We start from the raw sequence: 20,816 nt of genomic DNA on the forward strand, positions 1-20,816 counted from the left end.
TTGGTCCTGTTGGGGATTTCTCAAAATCCTGATGTCATTGTCAAACTACGGCGCCCAGTATGAGACCATTAAAACCATCCAAACCAGTCTCTCCTTCCCATGCATGTTCTCTCTCTCCCCACTCGCCCTCACACCCTCTCTCTGTCTGGGTGAGAGAGCGCCAGCCGGGTCGAGTCCATCTTTGCTTCAGAAAGCCAGGTGTGCCCTGTCCTGCGTGGCTCCTCCCCTCAGCCAGGTGTGCCCTGTCCTGCGCGGCTCCTCCCCTCAGCCAGGTGTGCCCTGTCCTGCGCGGCTCCTCCCCTCAGCTAGGTGTGCCCTGTCCTGCGCGGCTCCTCCCCTCTGCTCCAAAGTGCTTGTGTTCTTGGTTCTTCGTTCTTTTCCTCATCTTGAATCTCGTTGCGACGGCGCAGGGAGATTCTTCTTCTCCCCTCCATAGGGGAGGCTGCAAACTCTCACATCCAGCCCCCATGTGGTTGGAGGTAAAAGAAAATCAGAGATGATTCAGACTTTTCCCCCCAGACGGACCAGACCAGACCGGACCGGACCGGACCGGACGATCACCAGTCCCTGCCTTGGCTTCATCCAGTGGGCTAGCTCCTTCTCTTCCAAGGGATAGATTGATAAGCAGAGCCCAAACTCTGTCATGATTTCCGTCTATCCCTCGGTCCCTTCTGGAGGACGGTCAACTCCAGAAACAGAAGCGGAGGGTCGGCCATGTTGGAGGCGTCATTGTTTTTTTTGTTTTTTCTTCCTTTCCCGCTGTTGTTGCTAGGACACAATAGCCACGCCCTCTGGGCTCACCAGCTGGCCTGTGGTTGGCTCATAGGTACCGGCCAGGTAGAACAGGTCGTTAGCCACGCCCCCGGGTTTCCGTTGACGAATCATGTGCTCGTATTCGGAGCGGCTGACCACCTGGCAGCGATGGGAGATGGTCTGGACGTCGTTCTCATCCTCATGGCTCGACTGGTACAAGGCATTCTGGGTAAGGAAGGAAGGTACAATTCATTGATTAATCAATCAGTTTGCATTCACACTTGCTTTCATGAGAGCCAGTCTGTGTATTAAAGGTGCAGTCTGTGTATTAACACATTGAGTGCCACAGCGCTTCAGTAAAATTGTCTGGAGCCTGTGCCAGATTCACTTCCATTCAGTTGAAAACAGCTATAGAATTTTTTCTATTAGGGCTATATGAACAGGGTTGGACTCTAATGAAACATTGGACACTCCTACTTCTTTCAAAGAAGAAATTTTGTTTCTAGACAGTTCCATTATGAAATGACAGACTCTGAAAGCGCACTTTCAAGGGTTTTCTGCTGTCTTTTTTTACTTTTCAAGATAAAGTCACTTTTATGAATACTCTAATTTCAAGCGCATTCACTGACTCTGGCTGGTGTTTTCTGATGTAGTGACATGGTGTGGTTCTGTGCAGCCTGCGTGCCCCCCCCCCCCCCCCCCCCCCCACCCCGGAGCTGCGGGCTCCTCCCCACACGCTCTTCGCAGCCTCAGTTTTTGCCCCGGGCGGATTTCAGTGCAACAAGGAAATGGCAGGCGGGACTGAGGGAGAAGGTTTAGCGTTCGGCTTCGGGTGCTGCCTTTCTGGCGGGTGGTCGTGTGGAGGGGCTGTGTGCAGGCGGATAGACAGCGGCGGAGGAGCTCAGTTGTGGGCTTGGATCGCAGCCAACTGTCGGCTACGGACAGAGCAATCTGTGTGGCTCTGGCTGCAGCATGCGTCGGTGTCTCTCTGATCACGGCTTTCTCCGTTTTCTCCTGCACAAAGTAAAGGATCTGAGGTGGGTGGCGCAGCTCCCGTATAGAGTTTTAAGGTGGCGCCGTGTGATCCCTTGAAGGGATTAATGCTCACTGGCTGGGTACGACCTTAAACAGCAGAATTATGGAATAATATGAATTATGATTTTAGGACGTCCACAGACGTCCTTGGCACTCCTCGTTACTTTTTTTTAGGACGTCCAGAGACGTCCTTGGCACTCAATGTGTTAATGGTCCAGTCTGTGCACTAAAGGTCCAGTCTGTGTATTAAAGGTGCAGTCTGTGTATTAAAGGTGCAATGTGTAATATTTGGCCACATGATCCAAACTAATATGGGGCAGCATTTCATTGATACTGTAGATTTGGTAGCTAAAGTTTATTCCATGGTAGCAAAATGGCCACGCCGGGAGTCTCTCCAGCTCTACTTCTTCTTCCTGGACTGGAGGCAGACTCGCCGCTACAGTGCCTCACTAGCGCCACTTGAGGTAGAAGTGGTATTACAGGAAAAGGTGGGCCATCCCTAGCTCAAGGCTAGCTGGTTAGCATGCTCATTTCAGTAGATATCTCTGCAACACAGTACATAGTCTTTGAAACGACGTTTTCTGAAAATTGCGTTAAAGAAAACGCATTTACACTTCCAAAGTCATAAAAGTGGTCCTCATTTGTGAAGATTATCTTGCTGAACACAAAATTTGTGTTTCATAAACTTTTCATGCATTTAACACATTCACTGCCAGACGTTTTTTTTTTTACTGTAGTTAGCTTCTGCCAGAGGGTTTTTTTGAGGATTCTGGCTCATCTTTCAAGACCCGAGGATTCTTTTCTGCTAAGATTTTGTGAACACACAATATCTCAAAAGAACTAATAGAATGTGTGCTTTCTCTGTCTAAAAGAGTTAGTTTGTAGAGTTAGTAGTTATGTAAGCATTAGCAGTTGAATACAGCATGGTTTCAGCGTCAGAAAAATTATTCAGAGATAAACGGCTTTTTGTGAAATTCGATAGAACAGTCACTTTAACCATTCATTTTTGGCATCAGTAAGAGTCAGACATCTAAACAATAGTTTTGAACAGTAATTTCCTCCATAACAGCAGGAAACCCCCCTCTGCTTCCAACTCCTCCCTCCGTGTGTGTTCTCCTCCTGCCTCCCTGGCTCTCCAGCGGGCGTGTCACAACGAAGTTGCTGCTGCCTGGCTGCTGCCTGTTTGCGCGGTGCCGCTGTTTGAGGAAGTCTGGGTGGACTCGCTCGTTTCGTGGAGTTTTGGTTGAGACTTTGATGCGATTCTGGTCATATTTATGCTGCGTGTTTCAAAGTGTGCATCCAATCTATTCTTGGAACCCCCCACCGTTGCCACCGCTGTGCATCAGCGCGAAAGTGAAGGCGTTTTCGCCATCAATTTTACAGTATGAGAACGGCTTCCTCGCGCTTTTCCCTCCAGTTTTGGGTCGCCTCTTTCTACTGTGGAGAGACATGTCGACACTCAGTGGGTCGGTAAAATAGATTATACACATTCAATACCTCCAATTCTGGTGTAGGAGACGTAAAAGGGTTAGATCAACGTCCCACCGTCAAAAAAAAAAAATCGATTCAGTCAACAGCTGGATTCTGAAAACGTGTTAACACGTCCTTGGCATTGAACGTGTTAACAGAAATCCCCATGCTAAAATCCCATTGCCTTTTCCCCTTACGAACTGGAAGTGCTACTTCCGGACTCATTCCTGCGGTACCATAGGTGGTTTTAGACCATTTTAGTGGAACTTGAGCCCCCCTAAATTTCATCTGAGCCCCCTAAAAAATACTAGACATCCAGACGCTCGCTGGGAAGCGGGTGTAACATAGCTCTAAAGTCGGCAAAGTTTTTGACAAATGTAAATAGGCATGGCTACTCAATTGAGTCCCTTGACCTCTCACATCAAGATATCTGAATGAAATTGGGCTAATTAGAACCACTTAGCTTTACAGCCATGTCTGACATATGTCACCTACATAGGGTAATATGAGCTCCAGGGTCCTAAAGACATTGTACTGCATGCAGTGAAAATATGTTATTCTTGCCTCTTTTGTTTCCCTATTTCTGCACACTGTGGTGCCCAAAGAGTCATGGAATTGTATAAATTGGGTACAAAGCGCTTGTGAATCCAGAGAGCCCACTCACATTAATGTGTGATGAAATATGGCCTCATAGTAACCATTTCAAAATGTGATGATCTTTTTTTTTTTACTAGACCTTACTGTATAATCCATGAGTCCTGGTTGCTACACTAGCGCATTGTCTGGTCGGCTTGTTCAGGGGGGAGCAGAACTGGGGGGGAATAGCGTGACCCTCCCGCGCGATACGTCCTGCAGGTGAAACGCCTCGCTGTCAGGTGAAAAGAAACAACTGGCGCCTGCACATGTATCGGAGGAAGCATTGTGCTACTCTACAACTCCCCCCAGATTGGCAGAGAGGGTGGAGCAACGACTTGGACAGCAGGGGGAAAAATGCCCTGGTGTTTACCTTGCCGTCGCGGTGCCTCTTCCCCAGGCGTGTCTCCTCGGGGTGGTAGAACCACTTGACTCTGACCACCATGCTGGAGCTCCAGGACTCCCACAGGCTCTCCACCCGGCCCACGTAGGGCAGCTGGGGCCGGCCGGGTGACAGGAACACAGCGCAGTCACCCACTCGCACTGTCTCCTTGCCCCGCACGATGGCCTTGTAGAACAGCTTACGGGCTTTCCCCTTCAGACCTCGCCTCTGTTGGGGGAAGAGATACCATCAATATACTGTTATTATAAAGTATAATACTGTAGAACTTTATTCATCAATATACTGTATATTATAAAGTACAATACTGTAGAACTTTATTCATCAATATACTGTATATTATAAAGTACAATACTGTAGAACTTTATTCCTCAATATACTGTATATTATAAAGTACAATACTGTAGAACTTTATTCCTCAATATACTGTATATTATAAAGTACAATACTGTAGAACTTTATTCCTCAATATACTGTATATTATAAAGTATAATACTGTAGAACTTTATTCATCAATATACTGTATATTATAAAGTACAATACTGTAGAACTTTATTCATCAATATACTGTATATTATAAAGTACAATACTGTAGAACTTTATTCATCAATATACTGTATATTATAAAGTATAATACTGTAGAACTTTATTCCTCAATATACTGTATCTTATAAAGTACAATACTGTAGAACTTTATTCATCAATATACTGTATATTATAAAGTACAATACTGTAGAACTTTATTCATCAATATACTGTATATTATAAAGTATAATACTGTAGAACTTTATTCATCAATATACTGTATATTATAAAGTACAATACTGTAGAACTTTATTCATCAATATACTGTATATTATAAAGTATAATACTGTAGAACTTTATTCCTCAATATACTGTATATTATAAAGTACAATACTGTAGAACTTTATTCATCAATATACTGTATATTATAAAGTATAATACTGTAGAACTTTATTCCTCAATATACTGTATCTTATAAAGTACAATACTGTAGAACTTTATTCATCAATATACTGTATATTATAAAGTATAATACTGTAGAACTTTATTCATCAATATACTGTATACTATAAAGTACAATACTGTAGAACTTTATTCATCAATATACTGTATATTATAAAGTATAATACTGTATAACTTTATTCATCAATATACTATAAGCACTTTGTTCAACTTCGACGCTTTATTTCAGGACCAGCCTCATTTTGGGACTTGTGTCTCTACAGCCCCATCCCAGAAAATAGCATGTTTTGGACAATGATTATATTATGATTATGATTAGCACATCTCTTCAGAGTTGGCTTTAAAAATTTATTGCATTACAGTTACCTCAAAATTGCAATCAGTAACGTAATGGATTACCCAAACCGGTGTTCATTTTGACAGCAACATTTGATTTAGTTTTAGGGTTAGGGTTAGGCTAAAATGCCATTTGGTTTTAGTCATATTTCAGTCATCTGAAATGTTTTAGTTTTTTAGCCAACTAAATCTATGGTACATTTAGTCGACTAAAATCTAACGGGCTTAGTTTAAAGTGTGATGCATTATTTAAATGTTTCTCTAGAATTTCCAAACTCATTGGAAAAATCTATTAATTTATATATGGAATGATAATAAGGTTTGAACGTACAATACACACACATATTTAACTATTTAACTTCTTCTTCTTCTCTTCTGATTGGATGTCTTCCCAATTTGTATACCTCCCTAACATTTTCTCATAGTTTTTATCATCACATCTAGTTTTCATCAGTGAAAAAGGGATGTCTAGTTTTAGTTTTAGTCAACGAAATTAACACTGACCCCAACTCAGCAATCTAATCTAAAAAGTATATATGTATGTATGTATGTATATATATATATATATATATATATATATATATATATATATATATATATATATATATATATATATATATATATAATAAGTGGGGGGGGGGTTTGAGATTTACAACACATTTTCTTCTTTGTCATTATATGATGTAGAACACCTACTGCTATCTGTGGAGCACCACTTCTTGGAGCATCTGGCAACAGTAAAATTTTAGCTAAAAGCTGTGTGTAAATGACATCTTTTCAAGTCAACTTGGCATCTCGGGGCTTGTGGAGACTTGGATTACGTCAGGTAAGCAGTATGGAAGCATTTTATGTTGTTGTTGTGTTTTTTTTTTTTTTTTTACATTTTTGCTCGTGACTGTTCACACTCAGCAGACAGCTCTACTTGACGCGGCCGGTCTCCATTTCTCAAAACTGGGGGCGCAGGGGCTGCATTCTGCTGCATGTAGTCCACTGACTGTTGGCCAGTACCTCATACAACCCCACATCAAAAAATCCGAACTATCCCTTTAAGGTTAGAGCAAGCTGACAGTTAAGGCTGTTAATTAAGGGTTAGTTAATGGTTATTAATGCATCAATTCATGCTCATTAAGCATTAACCAACTGTAAACCAAACCAAATACTTAGTGTCAGTGGCGTGCCGTCCATTAGGCGAACTAGGCAAATGCTAAGGGCGCTTGAGCCGTTGGGGGCGCCAGAGAGGGTAATTTTTTTTTTTTTTTTTTTACAAATACTTTTTCATGATAATAGGCCTACTATTATTTTACAATAGTAGACAAAAAATAAGCAGAACAACGTCTTAAGTCTTTAAATAATAGTGAAATCATTTTTCTAATTCTGGCTTTCTGGCTGCCTGGGCTGCAGCACTTTTACCATGGTCCCTAATCCATACCACCCCACCCCCTGTGCGGCCGCGCCCCCTTCTACCTGCTCTGAGCTTTTTCCCAGAGTGGGGGAAGGGAGCTGGAAGGTGGGTGCTGAGGGTGCTGCAGCACCCCCTGGTGGCAAGAAATGGGATTTTCGAAATTGTTGGATTTGGCTGTCTTGTGTTTATACCACCAACAAGATGCATTAAAAAACAGTTTGTGCTTCCCAGCTCTAATCTTATTTCATATCTCTTCAAAAGTGTTTGATTTTCATCATAATCTGGTTTTCCATAATAATAATAATAAGTTCAGTGTTTATGCCTGTGTTGCTGTCTGTTGTAGTGTAAAACGACTAAAGGGAGAGCAGGTGCTTACATGAAAGTGAGTGAGAAAAGGAGAAGATACTGAATAATGACATCACAACAGTATAATCCTAATGTTAATTTAAAATTTAATATTCTTCTAAATATGGATGAAAGTCCAAAAAACGTAAAATTTTCTTCGGCGCTGCCCTCACGGGCAGCACCGACAGTCCCTTCCTTACAGCACCCCCTACCTAAAAGTACTTCCAGTGCCACTGGGGAAGGACCATTCTGAGCCTGCACTGCAGTGGTGGAATTAGCTGCGATATAATTTTTATTATATTTTCTTTGGGGGGGGGGGGGGCACCAGCAAAAATCTTGCCTAGGGCACCAACTTGGTCAGGCACGCCACTGCTTAGTGTAACCTTATTGTCAAGTCTTACAAACTAATCTATGTAAACCGGGTTATTACAGTAATTGCATTACATCAAGCCATGTAAACGTAACTGAAATGGTGCCATAGATGGATGAATCCGGGTTTGGTGCACATGTAAACATAATTAAGGGTTGGTCTTTGAAAGCCAAAACCTCCAGAACATCTAGGATACAGCAGGACAAAACGACACAGAGAAGACAAGAGCGCGACACAGGTTTCCAGGGTCTTACCTGTGTGGGGTTGCCAGACCATTTCCAGAGCTGGCGTCCAGGCAACAGGGGAGCCAAGTTGGGCCGAGCGTCGGGGGAGGACATCCTCTGTCTCTTGGCTGATGATGGCTCCTTGCTCATATTTTTATGCTGCTGGCTCAGCGGAGCGCTCTGGCTCTGGTGGCCGTTAGGACCTCCTTCTTTCCTCTTCACGTGGGGTTTGGCAGCGCTACTGTTCGCCGTGACGCATCCTTTGGATAGGTACTGCTTTCTGTCGTCCGTCCTCTCGGCCCGTGCCTTCGACCCCGAGACGGCCACGGCAGCTTTGGCCACGTAGCCGTGAGCCCGGGGTGAGGCAGAGGGCGAGGGGTTGGAGTTGGAGGTGGGGGGCTCGGGGCTCAGGAGGTGGGAGGAGGACATGTTGTGCCTGTGTTTGTGCTTGTCCTGCTGGAGGAGCGCGCGGCGCAGCAGCACCGCTGACGACTCCTCGTCCGAGGAGCAGGACGAGTCGTTGTCCGAGGAGCAGAGGGAGGAGGAGGACAGGGAGCCGCAGGAGGAGGAAGAGGAGGAAGAGGAGGAGCAGACGGAGAGGCGAGATGAGAGGAAGCGTCCGCCGCCACCGCCGCGCAGGCTCGTCGTGACTGCCGCTGCGCCGCTCCTCCTCGCTTCGCCCTCTCCAGCGTCTTGGTCTTCCTCGTCCAGCTCAGAGTAGGAGCTGGGACAGTCGCTGGGATAATCCAAATTATAATCCCCGGACAGAAGTGCCTTTCTCAGCGGCGGAGTGCCCTTCAGGAGAGCCTGAGATCTGGACCCGCCCCTCTCTCTGTCCCCTCCCCCCTTCTTGCCATCCTTCACCAGCAGGGCGGGGTGGATGTACCGCAGCGGCGCTCCCGCGGAGGCATGGAGGGCCTTGCTCCCTCTCCCTCCACTCCCCCCGAGCCGCAGCAGGGCCTTGCTGTTCTTGGTTTTGGGAGAAGTCACGCCTTCGTGGTCGAGCTTCACCAGGAAGTGCTTCCTGTCGCGCTCGCTCACCGGCTTCCTGTTCCCGCTCGCCGCGGCGGCGGCAGCAGAGGAGCAAGCGGAAGAGGAGGAGTCCCGGAGGCCGATAGGAGTCGCCGTCGTGACCGGACGCCCGGCTCCAGAGTTCCCGCCGCTCCCAAAGGCGGAGTAGCCGTTAGCGATGCTACTGAAGGAGTCGACTTGGAAGGGGGAGCCGAAGATGCCTTTGATGGGGACGGAGGGGGCGAGAGGGTGGGACGCCACGGTGCGATGGAACACCCCCAGGTCCCGCTCTCGGATCCTCCTCTGGGTCTTACGGGACGTCCCGTTGAAGAGGAAGAAGTCGACCGGGAGTCTCTTCCTGGGAGCGGACCAGCTCAATGAGGAGGGGTCGCCTTTGGTTACAGTGTCTGACGCGGGCGATGTGGGAATGGTGGCGGTCTGAGTCACCGACTGGATCTTCTTGGGTCTGCCAACTGAAAAAGGAGCCAGCGACAGAGAGGTGCTATAATCAATAAGAACTGCCAGGTCTGAAGAGCAGACTGCGCTTCATTGTGAAACTGCTGTAAGAGCTTTTGAGAAACTAAATATCTTTATCTCAGTGATCTTCACCGACTGTTAGCCGGGTACGTTTCCACATATCCAGTACTCAAATAACAACAAACCTGGTAAACCTGTCTCTGCCTGCAGGCACCTTGTCACCTTGAGTTAGAGGTGAGTTACGTGAATGTTGCTCAACTACGCAAAGCACATCAGAGACACTGCATAAATAACCATACGTGTGGTCAGAGAGGAGACCTGGAAGGGGGCAAATTGGGAACATTTAATTTATGAGTCTTTGGGTTTCTATACCTCCATTCAGTCTTCTCTGACTGGGAGGCGTTTGATCATTCTTTGACAGTTGGAAAAATTAACGACTGTAAATGAGACCTTGTTTTGGGGATGTTAGTGTGGGCTGAGCCGCCGAGGGGCTGAAACGGTGTGTGTGTGTGTGTGTGTGTGTGTGTGTGTGTGTGCGTGCGTGCGCACGAGCGTGTGTGAGTGTGTGTGCCCGTGTGTGAGTGTGTGTGCGCGTGCGGGTGTGTGTGTGTGTGTGTGCGTGCGTGCGTGCGTGCGTGCGTGCGCGCGCGCGCGCGCGTGTGTGTGTGTGCGTGCGCGCGTGTGTGTGCGTGTGTGTGAGTGTGCGTGCGCGTATGTGTGCGTGTGTGTGCGCGCGTGTGTGAGTATGTGTGTGTGCGTGCATGCGTGTGTGTGTGTGTGTGTGTGTGGGGGGTGGGGGGTGCATGTGTTAACTGGTTAGACCAGTAATTCTCAGACAATATGCATTAAGGCTATGTCTGAGTGATGTTCCTCTTCTTAATGACAGGATTCCTCAGGCCACCATCTCAAATTACTGGGGACGATTGACACACTGATTAAATACAGCATCCAGCTCATTCTTCTCACACATTATGAGCTGAAGCCTGTATAATGTTTGATGTGGAAAAAATGGGGGGGGGGGGGGGGTGTAAAAAAAAGACATCAAATATGGCTGCTAGAAGTGGCTGTAGTGGCTTCTTGTCCTTGATTCAAAAGTTCCTTAGCCACAGTGGGCAGTGACTGGCATTAATCCAAACGCACACAAAAGATCAATGTCCAAAAGATTGTTTTCTTGTCAAAATGAATGGGTATTTATTTTTCCTTTTACAGCTCCATTCTTCTGTCATCAACACAAAACTTATATACTTTAAATAAACTTTAAACAAACTAAGAAAGCTGATAAACCTTAATTGGCATGAACAAAAGGAAAACCATGATCTTCAGCATGGTCAAAGACTGTTTGCCCTGCCGGCCACTCCCCTCACCTGCCAGGCTTACCTGAGGCCTTTATGTTTTTCCTCCTGCCAGCAGGTGGGGTAATTCACAGTAACATTAACCTAACAGTAAAGTATAAATTTTCCTCAGTTTTTGGCTCATACAGTGGCTATCCCCAGAGATGGATAATTTTGAGACACTCCAGGCTCCACCAATAATAGAGTACCACAGGGATGATGTATTTTTGTAGGCTTACCCCGGACGTCACTGCGTTGCTAGCTTGTAGGGGGGAAAGGCAATGGGATTTTTGAATGGGAATTTCGGTTAAATGCATGGAATAAGCTCTGTGGTTAACAAAAGTGAATGAAACAGAACCGTTTTCTGAAAATAGCGTACAAAAAAAAGACGTGTCAAAATTCATAAAAGTGGTCCTCGTTTGTGAAGATGTTCTTGCTGAACACAAACTTTGCTGTTTCATAAACCTTTGTTAACCTTTGTTAACCTGTTTGTTAACCTTATCTCATGCATTTAACCGAAATCCCCAATACAAAAATCCCATTGACTTTTACACGTCCGAGCAGGAAGTGTTACTTCCGGACTCATTCCCGCGGTGCTCTATAAGAAATGGTACTCTGCCGGTCTCCTAAATGGCTATGGTCACCTCTCCCCTTGAAGTGTTGTGCTGACCTGGCAAGCGAACTTGAGCTAGAGATCGTGAGTTCCCAAACTCCACACACACCACACATATAAACACAAAGCTGCCCCATGTTAGCTCAATCTAGTTGTAACTACGATATCCGCTTTAAAAAATTAATTTTCCAAAAACAGATTTAGCTACATCAAGGAACTTCACATGTAGCTTCTAATCGCTCCCTGCAAACGTGAGCTCCGGTTGCCAAATCTCGCAAGAGTGTGTTGCTGAGACAGAGACACTAAGTAAATCATCTGTCTGTCTGAAAAATGACATTTTAGTGTCAGAATATTCAGAAGATATGTGGCTTGTGGAAAATGGGTCCAATATTTATTTTGATGATTATGGGGCGAAAGGAACTGTCATAATCTGAGATCACGTTCACTTCTCCCATTGACTCCAATAGACTCAGGACCTGCTGCTAGTCTTCTAAGTGGGCGTGACAGTGTCGAAACCTACGGGCACAGATAGCTACAGGAAGTGACTGGAAGTTGAGGTGTCTCTATATTGAAAAGTCTGCTATCCCATAGCAGAGTGCTGTGTTCTTATCCTTTACCTGGTCTTTTCTCCTGGGGCCTCCCTGCCGACTCCCCATTGGTTGGTTTCTCTGTGGGCGTGTCTTTCTTCTCCTGGGTGGAGCTACGGCGACCACGGTGGCCAGGTGAGATCAAAAGGGCCGGAGAGGGTTCCGCACCTGACAGACCCGGAAATGGAAAATATGTAATAACCAGTGGGCATAAACAACATCTTCAATCAATACCACTCCTACCATCAAATACAACGTACTCTCCCTAACTGATCTCCCATTGGTTTAGACTTTTGAATGATCCCTCCTCCTGTGGTTAGGGTTAGTCTGTTTGAACAGGGAATACAGGAAGCACAATGTTCTCAAAGTGCTGTTTCATTTGGAACTTTGAAGTCATGACTCTTATTGTTACTTCCTGGAAAACACTGTGTGTATGTGTATGTGTGTAATGACCTCATGTTGCACCAGTAGGCGTAAATATAAATTGCAACCAATAAAACCATCACAGATTGATCCCGCCTCTCCAATCAAATATCTGTCCCTGACAGATGCCATTGGTTTACACTCTTTCTTTCTTTCTTTCTTTCTTTCTTTCTTTCTTTCTTTCTTTCTTTCTTTCTTTCTTTCTTTCTACTCACAGTGGACCTGGTATCCTGGGGGCAGCAGCCTGATGTTGGGTAGCGAGATCCTCCCTCTGTCTCCGTCATCAAACTCCACCATCACACTGCCCTCCTTCTCCTCCTCGCCCGGACCTCCTGAAGCACACAGGAAGTAGGATGTTGACTTGCTTCATGTGTGTAGCAGAAGGATGTACTATGTTGTTGTTGTTTTTTTAATCAAAAACATTTTTTGAAGCATTTTCTTCTTCAAAAGTGATAAAAGTGCTCCTCATTTGTGAAGATTATCTTGCTGAACACAAAGTTCTTTGTTTCATAAACTTGTGTTAGAGTAAATCTTGAGTTTTTTTATTAAGTTATAATTAACTTGTGTTAACCATTGACCTTAAGCATTTAACCAAAATCCCCAAACAAAACCCCCATCGACTTTGAGACGAGGGAACATCCAGGTCTTCCGGACTCATTGCTGCCAATTTGCTGCTTGGGTGGCCAATTCCCCCTGCTGGTCATTGCTCCACCCCCTCTACCAATCTGAGGAGAGTTGTAGACTAGCACAGGCTTCCTCCCATACATGTGCAGTCGCTAGCCGTTTCTTTTCCACTGACAGTTAGGAGTTTCACCGGCAGTACGTAGCGCGTGGGAGGAACAGCCCCCCCGACTAACTAGAGGAGGCACTAGTGCAGCAACCAGGACACCCTTAATCTGGCTTCCCACCCACAGACACGGCCAATTATGCTTGTATGGACACCCAAACAAGGCAGAGGTAACACCGGGGCTCGAACCTGCGACCTTCGAGCTGGTCGCCAGGGAATCTAGCGCTGCACTACCCGGACGCCTTGGAGATGTGTGTGATTTGTTGTCGCTCACCCCGGTGGACGTATCCTGGGTAGAGGCAGCGAGAGCGCTCACTCCAGTAGGCACACACTCGTGTCCCAGCGGTCAAGATGGCCTCCGTCTGGGGCCGCACGTCTAGCACCTGGCAAAACACAAGCACCAAACACACGGTGAAATGGAGGTGAAATTTCAACTAGCGCCACCATGGGGCCACACACTGTGACTGTGTAAAAAGGAATCGATGTCTCTGAAACTCACCGCTTCCTGAAGCAGTTGCTCCAGCGAGTAGATCCTGGGTCGATTCCCTCGTTCCCCTTCGATCACAACACTGAATCTGGGAGCACAAAGGAATAAGGAAGGCAAGAGAGAGACAAGAACAATGAACGGAGGAAGTAGTGAAATGACATAAAAACTGCAAAGTGAATATTATAGCCGACTACATGTTCTGAGTCCCTACTGCTACTCTATCTGCTCTGCCCAACTGGAGGGAGAAAAGAGAATTTGTAAAAAAAAAGAAATAAAGTCCGCACACTGGATTAGCTGGCTCCCGATCAGTTTATTTTGACGTTTCGATCAAAAGATTTATTTTGACGTTTCGATCAAAAGATCTTCATCAGAATTCTGATATTATATTTAATATAATATTATTTTGATCGAAACATCAAAATAAAGTGACCGGGAGCCAGCGAATCCAGTGTGCGGACTTTATTTCTTTTTTACGAGTTTGTTTCAATTCGTCCGGCACCTGGCTTTGTGAGTAGATGTGCGCGCTCTACCTTCCTCTTCAAGGAAAATAGAATTTCCCATTTATCTACAAAAGACGATAGGATTTTCATGTCCTTATTATACAGAACCACCTGTGGTGTCAATCTTTTTAGTGCAGTTCAGGGGCAATAACTTACAACTCCAGGTACGTCTCCGAGCAATCGCATTGGAAGATTCATCATTTCACTTCATGTGACACCTCTCTAAATTTCAAATTGCTTGTGGAAGCGTTTTGCTGCCACTAAAATCTCGATTTGAAGTTCCCTGCTTAAGGTAAATTCAACCTTGGCTTGGATTGTTTAATTTAGGTTTGGGATATTTTCTCGTAATCCTTTATTGAGAGTGTTGAGGAAGTGACTGTTAGCAATAGTTAGCTATTAAGTTGTAGCAGTGAGCTATTAGGGTTGGGTACTGAAACCCCTGTACGGCTTTGGTACTTTTGCAACCAGTACCACCGGTACCGAATTGCAACGCGGATTTAGGTGCCTCATTTAGGTGCCGTGCCCGAGCTGCAGAGTGAAATATCCGCCCTCTGGTGCTCCGAAACCGGCGCTGCACGCACCTTCACTAACATTATGGGGCATAACACATAACATTATCGTTTGAAATCCTCTTTACAGCCTCTTAAAAAAAAATCTGCTTTAAATACCCATCACTAGCTATTACTGCTAATTTTATTATTTTTCATTGCTATTTTCAGGCCGCTTTTCCAAAATAAAAAATATGTCAATTGTTGCTTTGTTTTCTTTTGTCTGTCAGTGTTGAGTTTTGGTACTGGCAGCTTTAGCTCATTGTCATTGTTGGCTGTCTTGGATTTGGAGTCGTCTAGACCAGTGGTTCCCAACCACCGGGCCGCGGACCGGTACTGGGCCGCAACGCATTTGGTACCGGGCCGTGTTTTTTTTTTTTACAAACTACAAACATAAATAAACGTCAACTTGAAACTATGTTTCAACTACCACACAGCCTATAATATTATAGCCTATGTTTATAATAAAAAATAAAAAATAAAATAAAATTGACAACCGGTCTGTGACTTTTTTTCCCATCTATCTACCAGTCCGCGGCACAAAAAAGGTTGGGAACACCTGGTCTAGACAGCTTGTTTGCCAACATGCTCACAGCTGGCGAGCGTGATGCTAGCAGTAAGCTAGCTTTAGTACATCAGCCAGCACCACAGCAGCGCTGCAGTGGACCTTCATGTGTGCAGAGGCAGTGGAGGCGCTGGTGGAGCAGAACCTGGTGGAGCAGAACCTTACATGTCAGGCAGGTCCAGAGTTTGGACACAGGCAGCGTACAGCAGCTCATCCTCCTTAGAGATGAGGATCTTCAGGCCATCCACCAGCATCTCCTTACTCAGCACACAGTTAGGCAGGGCTGGGAGGGAGGGAGAGAGGGAGGGAGGGAGAGGGAGAGAGGGAGGGAGGGAGGGAGGGACAGACAGGGAAAGATGCGTGGAGAGATTGTGCAGGGTGAGATATGCATCATTTTGAAGTGTGTTAAATAATTGCTGTGCAGAGTGAGGAGAGAAAGAGGTCCGTCAGGTTTGTGTGATTGTTGTTGTTTTTTTGGTGGTAAAATTGTGGGAACTGGCAAGAATTACAAGTTGAGGAATGTGCTTTACCGTTTTTGCAGAGAAATAGCAGGAATTTTGAACAATTGCAAGCTGCCGCAGATTTGTTGAGTTTGCATTCAATTTATTGCGATCGCAAGAAGACTGGTCTGTGTGTATGTGTGTGTGTGTGTGTGTGTGTGTGTGTGTGTGTGTGTGTGTGTGTGTGTGTGTGTGTGTGTGTGTGTGTGATTGTAGAAGCTGTGTCACTGTCTAGGCCTACCTGGTATTCTGCAAGGCATGTTGGGCGGAAGATGGATCAACTCCTCTTCCTCTTCCTCTTCCTCCTCCTCCTCCTCCTCAGAGAAGCTGCTCTCCTCATCCAGGCGAAACCCATCATCTGCAGCAAAGCTCTCCAGCAGCCGGCTCACCGCGTGGCCCTTGGCCTGGACGGGAAACAGGATGTGACATCATCAGTTGGGGCAGGAAGCAGGATATGGCATTTCGTCATCACGTGTCTGATTGATTCAGCTGTAAACCGGATGTCCAGGTGAGTTGATCAAACAGCTGATCAGTTTCTTCACACTAGAGAGTGAGGACGTACCGGTCTGGACTCCCAGACTCTCACAGCCATTTCAGTGGTGGGTGGGAGTACTTGCCTTGACAGACAACTCCTTCAGCCAATCAGCATCACCAAATCAAATCCAGTCAGAAGAACGGTGAAAACGTCTTTCCCGCCGAGAAACTCCGCTGGTGCGTACTCTTGTTCTTGTTTAATTGTTGTTATTGAATCTATTTCTGCAGTAACTGCAATTAAGGCTGTCATTACTCTACTAACGTTAACATTACCGCTCGTTGCTTCGGGAGACGCCATTGCTGCATTGCCAGCGGCGGCCCTGATTGGCCAGTTACATTGTCAACTATACAGCGCAGTCCCTGATTGGCCCGGTCACATTCTAATTTCTGGAAATGTCTGGGGGCGGGCGGAGGACCAGACTGATCCATGGAGAGAGACAGAATGTGAGTTGACGTGATCAAGACGGTTCTGCAGCCTCGCAATAGCAATGTCTACTGTCATGTGATGTACTTTATTCATACCCATAGGAGCAGTTTGTTTTCAAAGGGTTGTTAGAACTTGAGCTGGCAGGGAGCCAATGTCTTGCTTAAGGGCACTTCAGCACGGCGGATGCCTGCCAACACAGGAGCTTGAACCCTGCCTACCATTTACAATAATGTACAGTCTCACCCTTCCAAACGCACACGCACGCACGCACACACACACACACACACACACACACACACACACACACACACACACACACACACACACACACACACACATCACACACACACACACACACACACACACACACACACACACACACATCACACACACATCAGACACACACACACACACACACACACACAGGTCTCCAGACCGGTTTAGGCTAGTCTATCTAATGATGACTGATGAGTGATGATGGAGCTGTAAAGTCGGCTCGCCCAACAGGTTCCTGCATGTATTTGGGCTTTCCAAAGAAAAGGCCATATATTCATGAGCATGTACGGGTGATGGTGAGTGTGTGTGTGTGATGTGTGTGTGTGTGTGTGTGTGTGTGTGTGTGTGTGTGTGTGTGTGTGTGTGTGTGTGTGTGTGTGTGTGTGTTGTCTCAGGGAGTTTTCCACATTAACAGAGATCATATATTTTAGTGACAGAGGTTTCGTCACCAGAGGGCATGGATGATTATTTCCCTTTAGTCAGGGTGTGTGTGTGTGTGTGTGTGTGTGTGTGTGTGTGTGTGCGCGTGCGCGTGTGGATGCGTGAGTGTGTGTGTGTGTGTGTGTGTGTGTGTGTGTGTGTGTGTGTGTGTGTGTTTGCGTGCATGCGTGTTATGCGGGTTATGGCCACTGATGATCTTGATCCTTCTCGGTTTGGTTTGGAGTGATGTGTTTTTGGTCATTGAAAAGGAAAAAAGTCTGCACTCTGGAGCATACTTAAAGGAACACTCCGCCCATTTTCAACCAGCTTTGTATCATTAGAACATCAGTAGTATATCAGAAAACTGTAAACGGTTTTGAAGTCTGTCATTTAATTTGACAGTTATTGAGTGTTAAAGTGTGGACCAGTGACATCACTGGTCCACACTAAGTCAAATTAATAACTCATTAACTCAAATCAACTCTCAATAACTGTCAAACTATTCATCATTCATCTAGTTTGACAGTTATTGAGAGTTGATTTGAGTTAATGAGTTATTAATTTGAGTTAGTGTGGACCAGTGATGTCACTGGTCCACACTTTAACACTCAATAACTGTCAAATTAAATGACAGACTTCAAAACCGTTTACAGTTTTCTGATATACTACTGATGTTCTAATGATACAAAGCTGGTTGAAAATGGGCGGAGTGTTCCTTTAAGACTTAGAGGAGTTTTATTGATAACGTTTCGGTTCAACAACCTTCATCAGAATGATGATTTTGGTCATTCCCTCGTGATGACTCGGATACAGGCAACCTCGGGGCATTGCACATCAGAGAGCAAATGCAACGGCCCGACGCTAGCACGACATACACACACCTGCAACACGACATACACACATGCAAACACACACATGCAAACACACACATGCAAACACACACCTGCAACACGGCATACACACATGCAAACACACACATGCAAACACACACATGCAAACACACACCTGCAACAACAGCAAACGCTACACTCAGTGCTAAACTCATTCCCAGTTTCAAAGGAAAAGTGGCCAGCCACAGCCAGGGTTTCTGATCATTTTCACTAATCTCCCAAGACCCACAGAATATGTTCTTCTCAGAAGAAAGAAGAGATCCTCTACTTTCATAGGGGGAGAAAGTTTGATTCTACCTTCATCCGTTCTTTAGTTATTGACACTTGAATGTAGGTAGTGTTCACTGAAAAAGTCCGTCTCTCCCCAAAAAGCTGAGAAAAATGGATTTTTTGTAAATCAAGTCATCTCCATGGGTCCTGAACCGAATACATTTACAAATGAAGCCCTGGGTACACTTGATGAAGCGACTGATTTACAGCCGGCACTAAGTGTCTCCCAGGCAGGAACATACAGTAGTTGCAGGTACTGGAGTTACGGTGAGGTACATCTGCCTGTGGTAACCACAGTCTTGGATGGGACTTTCAGATATCCTGGCAGGGTGTGGCTCACTTCACCCAGGCCAGGAGGGAGTAAACGTGAAAAGAGCGTTTCTCCAAATTCCTCTCCACTTCCCTGTTCCTCAGCATCTTATTTGCATATAGTTGAAGGCCAGAGGGGAGCGACGTTCCCTGCCTCACTCTTCCCCTTTGGTAGCATTCCTGCTCCTATCCAAACCGCAGTGAAAGAGGACCAGTGTTGGCAACAGGGAAAGTCATAATACACATTACTGAGCCAGGGCATGGTGCCCCCCAACACTGGTCCTCCCCTGCTTGCTGCGCATCCTGCAGTTGTCCTTCTGGCTCTTCACCCAGAAGCCCCTCCTCTACACCGTCACCAACCACACCATCATCCATCACAACCACAAGAACACAACCACCAGAAGCCCACTGCAAACTCAAAAAACACATGAAGTCTATGGACTCTCACCTTCCCCAGAAGGCCCTGTGCTCCTGAGCTCTTCCTCAAGGCTTCCCTATAGCTCCTGCTGGATTCTTCCAGACCTCTGTGTTCCCCCTGCCATCGCCGAAGCTGCAGCCCGCCGACAGCGTACCCCAGCTGGGCAGAGATGCTCTTCTAGACCCCTGGTGGTCTGGGCGTCCCCTCTCTGTAAGAGCCAGGCTGGGCCTCCCTGGGGCTCTCCTTAGATCTGCACTTGGCATGCTCCCCGCCCCTGTTGGGGGCAAATCATGGAAGTCACAAACAGGAAGAAGAAAGAGGACATTGGAACAAATGATTCATATCTAAAACAATATTTGCATATAAAGATCTCACCAGGTGGGCCCAGTCTCTTACTCCTGGCTTGCTGGTTGGCCTGAAACCTCGAGGCCTGCGATGAAAAAGACCCAATCCCAGCAAGGTTTGGAGGAGCTTCTTTAGAGGATGAGCTCATGTTGATGTCAGCACTTCCATCTTCGCTGTCGTAGCTGCCCTCCTCCTCCTCCTCCTCCCTCTGTGGGAGCAGAACATGGACATGAACAGTCAGAAACCGCAGAGTGATCAAAAGGGCAACCGTGTTAGCTAAAGGCCGGGCCTCACTTGATAAGACATATTAACACCAAGCTTTCAATACTGCTTCAGCATCTATTCTACACTTAGCTCACAAACGCCCAAACTAAAGTGGCTAAACTTCCATGGTCATAAATACGGAGTCAAGTGAGAAATGGGGTCATGGATTGGTGCATGCCTGATCATGTGACTCTCCATGGGTTTATAAAGTGAAACACTTTGACACATACCGACCCGAACCTGAGGAACACATTATTTTTCTTGAAAGTTTTGAATGATTTTACTTATCACTCCCTGATGTGAAAAATGTAACCATCAGGCGCTTAATCAATCACTTAAATACATAATAATTTATATACTTTCATAAGCACATCTCTCCTTATCATTCACAAACTTTTTTCAACACCATTTGATCTCACATATCCAAACACAGGAATCCTAATCGATCACGATGTCCTGATGTCCATAAATCAGCGCAAATTATTTCATACTATTTATAGATCCGGCCCGCCATGCACCCTTCTGGGACGCAGGTCGGGGGTCTTAATCGGCCTCGGCTGGGTCTACTGGGCGAGGGTGTATGATGTTCGACAGACCCGGAAACACCTTACGACCCCAGTTAACATCACTGATGACGTGGCCCCAGCGCAGGCTGTAGTATGTATTTTGAATTGTAGAGAGATAACAGAGAAGGTAGGATCAAAACACTCATTCTGCTACATTCTCTAATTGTGGCCACTTCTTATGAATGAAATAATGCTGAAGCTTAACAAGTCATCAGTTTGCTGGAGACCCCCGGACACCCTCAAGGACCCCCAACACACACACACACACACACACACACACATACACACACACACACACACACACACACACACA

At 45.9% G+C, this 20,816-nt stretch overlaps 1 protein-coding gene across 1 annotated transcript in view; it reads right to left on the minus strand.

Moving 5' to 3' along the window:
* LOC310771463 (BAH and coiled-coil domain-containing protein 1-like) overlaps positions 1-19,881 on the minus strand; it is a gene marked incomplete at its 5' end in the record, with an annotated part of 22,177 nt that extends 2,296 nt beyond the window's left edge. Inside the window, 12 exon segments of the mRNA XM_083664071.1 lie at positions 1-978; positions 4,265-4,501; positions 7,986-9,439; positions 12,005-12,142; positions 12,613-12,729; positions 13,459-13,567; positions 13,684-13,759; positions 15,450-15,567; positions 16,026-16,188; positions 19,359-19,444; positions 19,447-19,602; positions 19,704-19,881. The exon segment at positions 1-978 is cut by the window's left edge and continues 2,296 nt beyond it. Coding sequence (XP_083520197.1) covers positions 769-978; positions 4,265-4,501; positions 7,986-9,439; positions 12,005-12,142; positions 12,613-12,729; positions 13,459-13,567; positions 13,684-13,759; positions 15,450-15,567; positions 16,026-16,188; positions 19,359-19,444; positions 19,447-19,602; positions 19,704-19,881 — 3,042 coding nt within the window.
* Positions 19,882-20,816: the final 935 nt, after the last annotated feature.

The sequence above is a fragment of the Poromitra crassiceps genome (genome assembly GCF_964638095.1).
Source record: "Poromitra crassiceps genome assembly, contig: HAP1_SCAFFOLD_671, whole genome shotgun sequence".
In the NCBI taxonomy this organism is placed as follows: domain Eukaryota; kingdom Metazoa; phylum Chordata; class Actinopteri; order Beryciformes; family Melamphaidae; genus Poromitra; species Poromitra crassiceps.